A 12,920-nucleotide genomic window follows, 5' to 3' on the forward strand; every position below is an offset into this window, starting at 1 on the left:
CAAGATCATCAAGTAGTCCTGTACTTTATGGACTTAATAATACAGTAATAAGTGGTCCTGAAGATCTTAGTTCTCAGCTGAGCCTTGAACTAAAACTTTCTTATATGTGATAAAATGACTAAGGAACTATGTCTTTTTATTTATGTGTAATATAACATTTTTTTAGTGAAGTTTTGGATATGTCAACTATGACATGCTCATAGCTTACATTAAAATATGCCTACAAGTTAGTTCTTGAACTAGAAATACATGTAATTTCAACACATTTTCCATTGGAGTAATCCTGTTTTCAAATTGAGTCATCTTTTGTCACCCACTTAAAGCCTTTTATCTTGTGAGTCAATATCCTTATTTGTTCAGAGTACTTAAAAGTAAAGAATGTTTAACTATGAAACTCCTTAGATGTCACTATAGTTTAAGGAGAAAGAGTATTGATCACAGGTCAGAACTAGTACTGATGCCGGGGAAGTGGGGGTAACCACACCCAGGGCTTCTAAACATTCATGGCAGCACAAAAGGCTACCGCTACTTTCTTAGATGGATAATCTCCAGAGTCAACAAAAGGCATGCACTAACTACAGTAAAGTGTAAAACTCAAAAATATAAGCTTAAGAGGAAATTTTGTCTACCCTGATTCAGAGCTACCAGGGATTATCTTACTACCCATCTTGACTCCAAATCACATTGTGAAAGGATGATAAATTAAAACAAAGAAGCACACCTGCCGACTCACTGGAGGCTGCTTTACTTCTCTTTTTTGTTTCTGGTGGAGGCTGGAATGGTCTCTGCCTCACGTGCTCCTCCCCTGGGATGGCGGTCAGGTCGTGCATGCTGAAACTCCGCAGTCGTTCGGTGATCGCTCCTTGGCTCTAGAGAACAGAGAGCGACAGATCCAAGAAAGGAAAGTACAGTTCAAGATGTTTAATATGTTTACATTGGACATGTCCCCCAACACTTGATCATGAAGCTTATTCATTTTATCATGAAACTTTCAGAAAAGTTGAAATTATTAGAGAGTGAACACCCATAAATCACTTGCATTTTGCTTTATTTTCTTTATCACATATCTATCATTTATCCACCCATCCAACAATTTTTGAATGCACTTCAAAGTGAACTGTAGATACCAGCACATTCCATCCCAAACATTTCACCTTTATATTTAATTTAAAAATGTAAGAAACATATAATGAGCTTACCCTCAGAGTAAACCGCACCAATAATTTTGCTCTCTCTTATAACTAGCATTTGGGGCTTACGTTTATGATTTAGAAGAAAATTTTAAAGTAAGAGAGGTACTATTGTGAGCTAAACTAAGTCAGAAGTGGTAATGTCTCTACCCAGAACAGGGTAAAAAAAAAAATTTAAGAGCCTAAGAATCTTGGATACAAAATGACATTCAGTTAATGAATTCACTTTCTGGCAAGGCATATCTACTACTATGCAATTTGACTTTGCCATGTTAACAATATGGTAGACACTGAACACATGTGGATATTTAAACTTAAATAAACTAAAATTAAATAAACTAAAAATCTAGGCCCTTAATTGCACATTTCACAGGCTCAGCAGCCACATGTAGCTTTGTGGCTACTGTATTCGATAATGCAGACGCAGGACATTTCCGCCACTGCAGAAAGTTCAATTATTACATCATTGCACGGCTCGGAAAGGACATTTCTGAACCTTTCCGACATAACCAGATTTCCCCTCAAAGTATAAAGCTTTGGGAAGAGAAAAAGAGATTTCTAAATTTACTCACTTTGAAAATTTGCATAGCACATAGATGACTCATTTCTTATGTATAGCTGAATTAAAAATATTCTTCTGGTGGATTTTTACACTTCTTTCTCCTTCTCACACATGTCAATTTATGACTGCCTCTAGTTATAAAGTTATCATAGAAATTTGTCCATAATGGTTTGTCTCTAAATTTCAAAGCCTAGGTATGGCACTATGAACATTTGAACGTTACTGCGAACATGTATTTTATCCTGAAGGAAATGGTCTTGATTCAGCTACTCTGAGTTAGTGATATATTATGTTAAAATCAAATGCCGTACCCCACTTAAGCTTTGCAGTTCTGCCATAATTTTTTGAGTTATGAAAAGGAATTATTTAATTACAGGGTCTATATCTTCAATAAAAGTAACTGGGTTCCACGCATTTTTTAAAACATTCTTGGCATGGTTTAATTCATTATTCTTTCTTCCTCCTTATCAGATGTCATTTACTTACTTCAGATATCGGTGACTGAGGGTTTCAGACAGATACTAAAAGAAAGTGACCAGTGCTCTCTGAAACAGATGCCTGGTTTTCTCAGAACTGTCAATGTCTTTGTCTTGTCTTTGTATTTCTGTGCCCTCTCTTAGAAATTCTTGACTTTTTACCTACTGCCAAACAAATGATAAAGGGATACACATCCATGTTACCCTCTACTCGACTCAGGTGCAATTTTCAGGGCTGGCTATAATGCCCAAACAAGCCCTCCTACTCAAGAAAGTACATCTCAGCTTGCAAATGAGTCAAAGTGCCACTGAATCAGTCTAGCTTTATAACGTCCACAAACTTTGGTATCTTTGGGTATAGTCAACTAATCACTTAGTATAAGTAATTAGTATAATCAACTAATTACTAACCACAAATGAACTCACACATTATTGTTAGTTCTGTTGTGCTGTATATATTTTGCCTCCAAAACAAGATTTTAAGAAACTAGATAAGATGAATAAACCTTAGGCTTCTTCAATTTTCCTAATGTACCTGGTATGGTTCTGATACTGAGATACTGAGCTGGTAATAATTAAACTATTCTTTTTATGCCTCTTCTTTTTTCATTACTCTTAAAAATAAAAAGGCTAGAGGTAGAGAGAGAGAGAGAGAGAGAGAGAGAGAGAGAGAGAGAGAGAAAATGTATTTGTTGTTCCACTTATTTATGCATTCATTGATTGATTGTTGTATGTGCCCTGACTGGGGATCAAACCTGCAACCTTGGCATATCAGGAGGACACTAACCAACTGAGCTACCCGGCCAGGGTTTTGTGTTTTTTTTTATTACTCTTGATTGCTTGAGTTCTCCAAAGATAGGAGCTTGTTTAAACATAAACACTGGTGTTTTTATGCAGAGATTCAGTAGCAAACTACAAGTATTGCCATGGGTATCTACATGGGTAGATTATCCCATCCATCGGAGGTTTGTTTCAAGTTTAAATTAAAGGTGAGCAAGGACCAACCCTGAGGTATCTAGGTGATGTACTTACAGCAAAGATTTTAATGTAGCTCTAGAGCAGTGGTTCTCCACCTTTCTAATGCTGCGACCCTTTAATACAGTTCCTCATGTTGTGGTGACCCCCAACCATAAAATTATTTTCGTTGCTACTTCATAACTGTAATTTTGCTACTGTTATGAATCGTACTGTAAATATCTGTGTTTTCCGATGGTCTTACGCGACTCTACTAGCTGCTGTAGAGCCTAAGACCATCGGAAAACACAGATATTTACAGTACGATTCATAACAGTAGCAAAATTACAGTTATGAAGCAGCAACGAAAATAATTTTATGGTTGGGGGTCACCACAACATGAGGAACTGTATTAAAGGGTCGTGGCATTAGAAAGGTGGAGAACCACTGCTCTAGAGTAACCAACCCTATAGCCCTAATTATTATCAATCTCTTCAAAGTTTCAAAAAGGCCAGGAAAAGCAAATAGAGGCTGTGCACCACCTTTGAGGACCCCCAACACTTCAACAGCCATTATCACTTCAAAAAATCATATTTTCCACTGGGCCCAGAATAGAGTTAATATGGAAAGAGAAAATTAATGCAGTATTGTGAACTCAGAAAACATTATATAAATTTTAAGTATCCAGGGAAAACTCTAATTATAAAATAATCACACCTACATGCAGACCTATTCCCTCTAATTTTTATGTCTTTAGCACAAAAAGTCCATTAAGAAAGAAATTATGTTTGTAATAAAATAAGTGGAAATACTTCCCCACTACCTCAGATTTCAAAATCATATGCATAGTATGATTACAAGTATAAAGTATGGTTATAAGTAGGGAAAATATGCAAAAGATGAACAGGATAATGTTTGGGCAGATGGGATGAGTGACTTTTTTCCCTTTTTTTCAACAATTTCTTTAATATTGCAAAATTAGTCATGGATGGTATAAGTGAAATTTTAATTGTAATGAGATGCATAATAAAAATTTCAATAATGCTTTATAAGCTTACAACCATCTTTTACAGAACAATTCTTACCATACCGTTCAACAATGAATAGCCAGTAAGCTCTGTTTCTGTTATCCTTGACATACTACACTGTAATGCAGAGAAGGCAAGTTCCCAGGTTTTAGGGAAATCTCTTTTCCCTATGGACATTCAACAATTAATCTGATCAAGTCTAGTATAGAATTGACTGTATTTGCATTACGTGAATAATACATTTTAGTGGTTTTAAGAGGAAAAAACATATTTATCAAAGAACATTTATAACAGAAAAACATACAAAAGAAAAATTATTTTTAATCCACCACCAAAACTACCTATCCATATTTATATATCCTTTTAGCTTTATCTGATTCATCATACTTTCTCAGCTTCAGCACTATTGCTCTTTTGGGTTGGATAATTTTTTGTTGTAGGGAAACTATCCTGTGCGGTGTAAGATATGAAGTATCCACCCTGATCTCTACCCCTTGGATGCTAGGAGTAGCATCCCCTCCCTCAGTTGTGACAACTCAAAATGTCTCCAGACATTGCCAGATGTCCCTTGGAAGGCAAAATCAACCCCCTTGAGAAACACTCTTAGAGATATAAGAGTTTTTAGAAGTCAAGTTTCACCCCTCTGTTTTTACAGGTAAGAAAATTTATACTGAAAGAGATGAGTGCAGATGATTTGCCCAAAAATCTCATGGTAATTTGTGGCAGCCTCAGGGCTAAAAATGGCAGATAAGTTGACTACTATAGAATTCCATGTTCATTATAACATTCTGCTTCCTAGACAATAGGGAAATAGCAAGGCCATTTTCCCCCATTGTCTGAACAACTGCTTTCTTTTTAAAATTGCTAATAAGTAGCTGAATATCCTCAAATCTTTTCACAAACTGAAAGCCACTAAAACAGACAGCAAAATGTCAGGATCTCTGACCTAATCATGAACACTTGAAGTCAATTAGAGTTCATCAAGTTTACCTGTAAGGCTCTAATTTCTGTGATAATCGATTTTTTGAAAATAATATCTGCTAAATAATTTACCAAAGGCTGCCAGAGAAAATTCTAAGAGATGGTTAATGTGACTATCAGTCTTATTAACTTGTCCTTCATCCGGCAGTAGTGCTGTTCATCTGTACAAAAGCCACCTGCATTTTTCATGTGAAAATCTACGGAATACTGAACACCCTCAGCAAAATCCTTGAAGGTCCTTCATATGTTTATGCTTTGCTCAGCCAAAATAAACTCGTACACTGACCTTGTGAACAGATGCCTGGTAATGAGGTCATAGAACTGAGGAACATTTTCAGAAAATTGCTTTATGGTGTAATAAATGCTCTGTTAGATTCCTATTTTAATCTCTAACAGGCTCAGGTGGTTCAACCCAGGAAACCTAGTCAGGGGCATTACCAATATTAAAAGGTCACACCAAGAGTCCAAATATTTTCAGCCTAAAAGATATATTTTAACAAACTATATGTTGTAAAATTTTTAAACAATTCTCAAATCTTACTCCTGGCTTTCTTGCAGTTTCTCCTCAAACTTGACCTATTTTCTTATTTCAGTTTCAATTTATTCCTTGGTATGAATTGTCTGGTTCAGTGATTCTTTCATCATGATGTCTTTCTTTGACATCTCCAGAGATGAAATTAATTTCACCTACTTTAAAATAGGCACAGTACAACACGAGACAAATAGTGTTACTGTGATGTTAGTTCAGCATATTTAATGAATATTTCTAATGAATAAAATCAAGGATGGTTGAAGCCAACCTTGCTGTGATCACACTGAGAATGGCAAGGGCTACCTCACAGACAAGATCTTGATAACAAAAGGATCATGAAATCACAAACAAAAAGGGCAAGTTCCATAATGAATTCGAATTATGGGATAACGGTTTACCTAAGTGGTCACTTAGATGATTTTATGCTGTTTCTTGCCTTTGAAGGGAGGAAATGGTTTTAAGGCTTTAAATATATAAATAAAAACAAACAATGAATCACAAAGAAGAAAGACAGAAATATAGGTATACGATTGCTTTTATAGAATTTCTACAGAGAGGTATTTCTGTGAGATAACAATTTCTAGTTGTTGAGTGGTGGATCTCCTGGGTGACTTTTTTTATTAGATATGGGAACCAGGAATGCATTTTCATTAAGCAAGAAATAAAAAGCAAATGTACTTCTTCTAAAAGAAAAAATAATCTTTAAACAAGCTGGAAAATATTGCTATTTTGGTATTTGCTTATATCTCTACTAATAAAAAACCTTCAGAAGCCAATAATAGGGAAATGGTACTAAAGTGCTGGTAGTCAATAATCTATCTAATAAAAGAGTAATATGTAAATTAACCATTACTCTGACTCAAATATGGCACCCATAACCACAAGATGGCAGCGCCCAGTCCTCTCAGCCCTGCTGGAGTCCTCCAGTCCCGGGGGTGGCCACTGAGAGCAGGGCCTGCTTGGCTGTCGCCGCGGCGACCTGGGAGCAGCTAAGCGGGCCCGCAGACAGCAGAGAACCACAGGGAGCGGGCCTAAGTAGGACATCCCCTGAGGGATCCCAGACTGGAGAGGGTGCAGGTCGGGCTGAGGGACCCCTCCACCCCTGACCCCCGTGCACAAATTTCGTGCACTGGGCCTCTAGTAATTAATAACAGACTTGTCTTACATGTATACTGTTGTATAATGTTTCCGCTTAATTATCAATGTAACACTTTTAATATATAATGTCAACTTTTCATCCTGTTAATCCTATTAACTATGACACTTCAGCCAAAGATCATCCTGAAAAGAGAAGGCCCATTTGACATTTTACATCCCTTCACCATTGCTATTATATAAAATCACCACTTAACCAGAATATTTATTTCCACAGCATTGATGTTTTAGTTCAAGATAAATAAGTTGAAAAAGCCTAACTCAAAAGCTTAGAATACTATTTAGTCTCAATTTAACTTAATAGCAACAACTTCAAATTTTCCCTTGAATTTTGATAGATACATATTTATGTTTATTGGGTTCCTACTATATTTTGATAAGCACTGTGCTTTTATACATGCTCTCACAGATGGGTATATTATCCCTGTTTTATACATGAAGCCACTAAGGAATACAGGAGTTAAGTAAATTGCTGACGGTTATTTAGAGAATCACACTCAGCATTTTTGGGGTTTGAAGCCTGTTTTCTCTCCATACACTGCACACCAAAATCAATTATACTATCACATTTAAAATAAACCACACTAATTACTACATGCAAAGGAGTCCAAAAGCCACAATGCAAGTTTTCACAGAAGGCATTCATTTGATAACTTGGCTTGCAAAACACAACACATGACATTAGTAGTGGCTAAGTAAAATTTCAAGTTTTAAGAACAGATTTTTTTCCATGCCTTATTTTGAATAATCAGTTACCTCAAATTGGTTGAAGTAGGGGTGCAGAAGTAAGCCAGAAATCCTATCAAGATATTGCCACCGAGAGAGAGAATGCCAAAGACAAGGAAAGAAAGAATGGTCATCTTTACTAAAGGTGATTTACTCAAACTATTTTAAGTTTTTAAAGTAGGAAAGTTATGACAAAATGACATTTTAAAGTAGGAAAGTTATGACAAAATGACATTTTCTGGTTTATTTATTAACTAGCTCTCATTTTGTGATCGGTTAAGAGTTTCAAAATATTTAGTTACAGAACATGCTTGTAACATTACATGCTTGTTTTTCCCAGTATTAAAAAAATAAACAGAAAGCAAAATTATGCCAACATCTTATACTGATCTGAAATAAAGAGCCACCCTACTTTATCCATTGACTTAATGTGTCTTGAACAAACATTGTAAATAAGAAATTACCTTCACTGCTGCAGTAACTGCAGCAGTAGCTGCCAAGTTTAAACCTTGCCGTCCAAAGTTTACCATCGTCTCATAGCCTCGTTCCTTTGCTTGTACAATATAATCATCAATCTCCTGGGGGGAAAAAACCCAAACCACATAGATATTAATTATATTTAAGTAGTGTCCAGAAGCAAAAAAATAGTACTCCCCAATAATATAATCATTTCACAATTTTTATAGCATAAAGCATTTGATGATATATATTTCTAACAAATGATTTATGGCAATAATTTAAATATCTTACCCTTTCCTTTGAAGAAAGAAGTGGATGAAGGAATTTTCTATATATTAAACTTGCTCCTTTGGTATAGGGAGAGAGCAGCCATATGACAAAAGCAATCTTAAGTTCATAGTACAGGGGGAACCTAACAAGAAAAAATTTGAAGAACAACAACAAAAAGCCTATGAAAATAAACTCCAGACAATGAACAAGTAACAACTTCTTAAAAAGTTCAGTCACTATGTTAAATTTTCACATGTAAAACTGAGAGATCGAAGAAACACCTGTGTTTGAATGACAAACTAATTTAGATAAATATAGATATCAGTTGAGGAAAGAGCAACTTGATCCCCACAGAGATTCACACCTTCTAGTGAAGATTCTTCAGTGTAAGCAAGCACAGGGAAGCTGCCAACTGAGTGTGGCAGCCCAGAGGGCAGTGACAGCATTTAACCAGGCAGTAAGGTATCCCCGCTCTGTCTGCAGCGCCCAAAGGCCATGGCAGTTCCTGATATACCTCCAATCATAAGGACGTACATTTATAGGCCACACGTGCACAATGTTAGCCCATACACACATCTTCTCATTCTCAGAACTCCCAGAAAACTTCCCCTCCCATCTCATTTGGCCAGAATTCCAGCACTTTGCAAACCTAAACTGTTCACTTGCAAAATAAACGGAATTACCATTGTAGTAGACTGAGAGTTAGGGTTAGATCTGGCCCATGCCCCTCTTCATGAGACTTTGCAATGCCTTCCCTGTAGGCTGAGTACACTTCCCCAAGCAGTGACAGTGGGCTTAACCATGTGACTTGCTTTTGCAAACAGAATGAGTGTGACAAGTCACATGCAAGGAGAAGCTTTAGATGCCCTTTGACTCCCTCATCCCAACACCCCCACCTTCTTTCTTGCTTTAAATGTTTGCTTTCTGCTGTGACAAGTGCTTCTTCAGCCTTGGTCCCATAAAGAAGAGACACTTGAAATAGTCAAGTCCAGCAAAGCAGCAGCAACCATCTGCCCTCATGTAGTGTGAACAAGAAATAAATGTTTGTTTTTCTAACTTCTTATGCTTTTAGGGTTACTTGCTGCCACAGCAAGTTAACTAATATAGCATGAGGGAATCAACATCCTGTGGTCATGAAGATACACGATGACTGAAAAACCTGGACTCTTCTGAGGAGGCAGATGGGTATCGCGCAGTGAGGAATGCCAGCAGAAGGTCCCTGCGATGCTGCAATCACAGAGGAATTTCTGGTTTCATTGTTTGTGGTAAATGCTCCCTACATTGTTTGTGTATTTTTTTTTTTATTCCGCACCTGAGGAGTTTTTTTTGTTTGTTGTTTTTTGAGAGGGAGAGGAGGGATGGGGGGTTGGGGGGGGGGGGGAGTGGGGGAGAGAGAGAGAGGGAGAGAGAGAGAGAGAGAGAGAGAGAGAGAGAGAGAGAGAGAGAGAGAAACACCGCTTGGTTGCTTGGTTGCTTCCTGTATGCGCCTGACCATGTGCCCTGACTGGGAATTGAGCCAGCAACCTTTTGGTATATGAAGCTCCAACCAAGTGAACCACCTGGCCAGGGCTAGTTTTTTAATAATATATGCTATATTTGCAATCATAAAACAATGAGAAGTCTTTACAAAAAGAACTTTGAGACTCAAGAGGCCTAAGATTTGGAATCTGTGTTTGGACATTTAAAAACAAATAAACAGAAAACCCTCTCCCAAACCCCTATACCAAAAACATGCCAGGTAAATGAATGAGCTATGGGACAGAGAAAGGAAGAGAAAGATGGATGAAGATGCAGTACAGAGAAATTCATAGTAAATAAGGGTAGGATGCTAAGAACATTAAGTCTGATGACTTCAATTTTTTTCTAGCAATCCAATGTGACCTAATGTGCCGTGAGAATATGATGAGAATAGCAAAGTCAGAAAGACCGTTTAAGGAGAGAACAGTAAATGTCTGAAACAGATATAAGAGGGAATTGGAAATAGCAACTGACCAAAAGCAACTAAAAGGAATAGTGAAGTTCAAATTGATACCTATATGAGCAACTGATTGATTTTTTCATCTCATTTAGTAGCCTGGGAAAGAAGTAAAGACAATTGGGCTTATTTAGGCTGAAGGTTAGCGCAGCAAGGGCAGCTGAAGATACTGGCAAGGTAGTAAGTTTACAGATTCTGAAAGGACTTTTCCACGTGATGTCAAGGTTTAGATAGAAATGCACTACTGAAATACAGCACAAGGAGATTCAAGTTGTCCCATTAAGTATTTGCTCCTCAGTAAAATGTTAAATCCTTGAGGATATAAACATGTTTTAATTTTATCTCAGAGGTTTGGAATAGAGTTGGAGGTCAATGGGTGTCCCCATGGATGCCATCCAGTTTGAATGTAGATGAGAGTTTTAAGGATGGGGAGGGAGTGCTGTGGGTGTCAAAAGAGGAGTCTTTTAGGAAGTGATAAAGAAAAATAGCCTGAAGACATCAGTGTGGAAAAAAAGAATGAGAACCAATTTCTCTATTCCAGATCCTGGGAGATGTGTGGGGGATGGGCAGGGAGTGGCCTGGGGAGAAGAATGAGCTGCCTTTATTTCAGAGAGACTGTGAGGAAAGTAATGTTCTTATGGGGAAACCAGATCAAGAAAACGAGATACTGGATAATTAGGTAACTTGATCAAATTCACTTAGTTAACAGCAAAAGCAGGATCAGAACTCAGGACACCTGATAACAAGTCTATAGTCAGGTCCTTTCTCAATACTAGAACTTACCAAGCAACTGTCTGATCTGCTACTGTTTCAATCACAGTGTATAGAGCAAAAACAATCCAGTACATCATCCATCGAACCTGCAAATAATAAAAATACTTATGAAATAATAGAGTAAAATTATTTGTAACTCTGAATAATTATGTATATCTCATATATATATACATTTCTAAATATATAGTATGTTGGATCAAATGCAGAAGGCAATGGTTTAATTTTCAACGGGTTTCATGTTTGAGCTCCTCACATCACTGTATCAGCAGTCCTGGGATACAAGAACCAAAGAATAACACATCTCTGGGCCTGATACAATGTAATATAGGGATCTGAATGAAAGAATTAGAAAAATAAGATATATTTCTCTTAACTAAAGGAAAGTAAAAGATCTTATCTATTATAATCCTTCTTTTGGAAGACTATTAGTTATTTAATTATTATATAAATAATATGGTAGACCACATTTAATCTGTATCAGTTTTTTAAGTTTTGCATTCCTATATTTTCCATATATAGAAACTTTTCAGAAACCAATGAACAATTCTGGATTTGTTATATGCACAATGCTAATCACTCATTTTGAAAGTCTAAGGTTAGTGTCTTCTTTCCCTACATATAAACCTGTTACAGCTCATACATCCATTTCTTTCTTCTAATCCATTTACCACAATGATAGTTACAATAGACTGAATGTTTGTGTCCCCAAATTCATGTTAAAATACTAATCCCAAATGTGTATTGGGAGGTGATTAGGTCATGAGGGTAGAGTCCTCAAGAATTAGTGTCCTAAAAGGATCCCCAGAGAGCTCTCTCCCCTTCCACCATACGAGGACACAGCCAAAAAATGATGGTGTCTGAACCAATTTTTTTTCAGTTCTCTCCCTCTCCTATACTCTGCACAGGGATCTCAGAGAATATTAGCACCATCTTTCCTGGGAAGGTGGAGGCTTAAATTAAATTCTCTCTTTCCTAAACTTTCTATGAAACATATATTATTTGAGAAACATATATTATTTAAGTCAATGCTTGTTATTCATTATTTCACAATTTCACAACCATCATTATGATTGTGATCTTCCAACTGGAAAAGAATCTATATATATATATAAAAGGCTAATATGCTAAGTGTCCGTCTGACCAGTAGCTATGACATTCACTGACTACCAGGGAGCAGAGGCTCAACGCAGGAGCTGCTGAGCTGCAGTGATTTGGCAGTGGCGGTTCTTGGGTGACGCACCCCAAAACCAGAGAGGAGGGAACCCGATTCCTTGCAGGGCCATGCGATTCCACCTTCGGCCGTGAGTTACGTAGTTGCTGGGGCACTGTTGCCCTGAATCTGGTTTATTGCACACTTGTGTTTGCATTTCACACCCTGTACGACAGCAACTTTGCAGAGTGCCCTCTCGCACTCCGGGACCCCTTGGGTGATGTCAGGGAGCCAGTTTCGGCCCGATCCCCACAGGCCAGGCCCAGGGACCCCACCTGCTGGAGGGACTCTGCTCACTCCGCAGATGCCCTTCAAGTCACGGCGCCACCCCAGGTGTGGCTGGCCTCGGGAGGTTGGCTCCAGGGATGTCCACCCAGTCCCGCCCCACCAGCCACCTTCTAATTAATTTCCTTTCAATGTGCATGAATCCGTGCACCAGGTCACTAGTAATAAATAATACTCCAAGGAGAGTCTTAATTTGCCTGTCAATAGACCTGAGTAAAGGCGAAAGGGATTGCATAGACAGTAACTGGTGGTATGCCCTGAAAGACTAGTTCTTGGATTTACAGCTGCTACACACCCCATAGGTTTCAAAAACACCCTTGCTTCAGTGTAGTCAAGTGCTTAT

At 37.6% G+C, this 12,920-nt stretch overlaps 1 protein-coding gene across 1 annotated transcript in view; it reads right to left on the reverse strand.

The window, feature by feature from the left end:
• Positions 1-12,920, reverse strand: part of REEP3 (receptor accessory protein 3) — an 83,663-nt gene that overhangs the window by 14,307 nt on the left and 56,436 nt on the right. The window contains exons 3-6 of the mRNA XM_054729263.1: positions 11,092-11,168; positions 8,355-8,475; positions 8,069-8,182; positions 722-869 (exon numbers count right to left, since the gene is read on the reverse strand). Coding sequence (XP_054585238.1) covers positions 722-869; positions 8,069-8,182; positions 8,355-8,475; positions 11,092-11,168 — 460 coding nt within the window. The remainder of the gene's footprint in view (positions 1-721; positions 870-8,068; positions 8,183-8,354; positions 8,476-11,091; positions 11,169-12,920) is intronic.

This window comes from Eptesicus fuscus, chromosome 17, assembly GCF_027574615.1.
Source record: "Eptesicus fuscus isolate TK198812 chromosome 17, DD_ASM_mEF_20220401, whole genome shotgun sequence".
In the NCBI taxonomy this organism is placed as follows: Eukaryota; Metazoa; Chordata; class Mammalia; order Chiroptera; family Vespertilionidae; genus Eptesicus; species Eptesicus fuscus.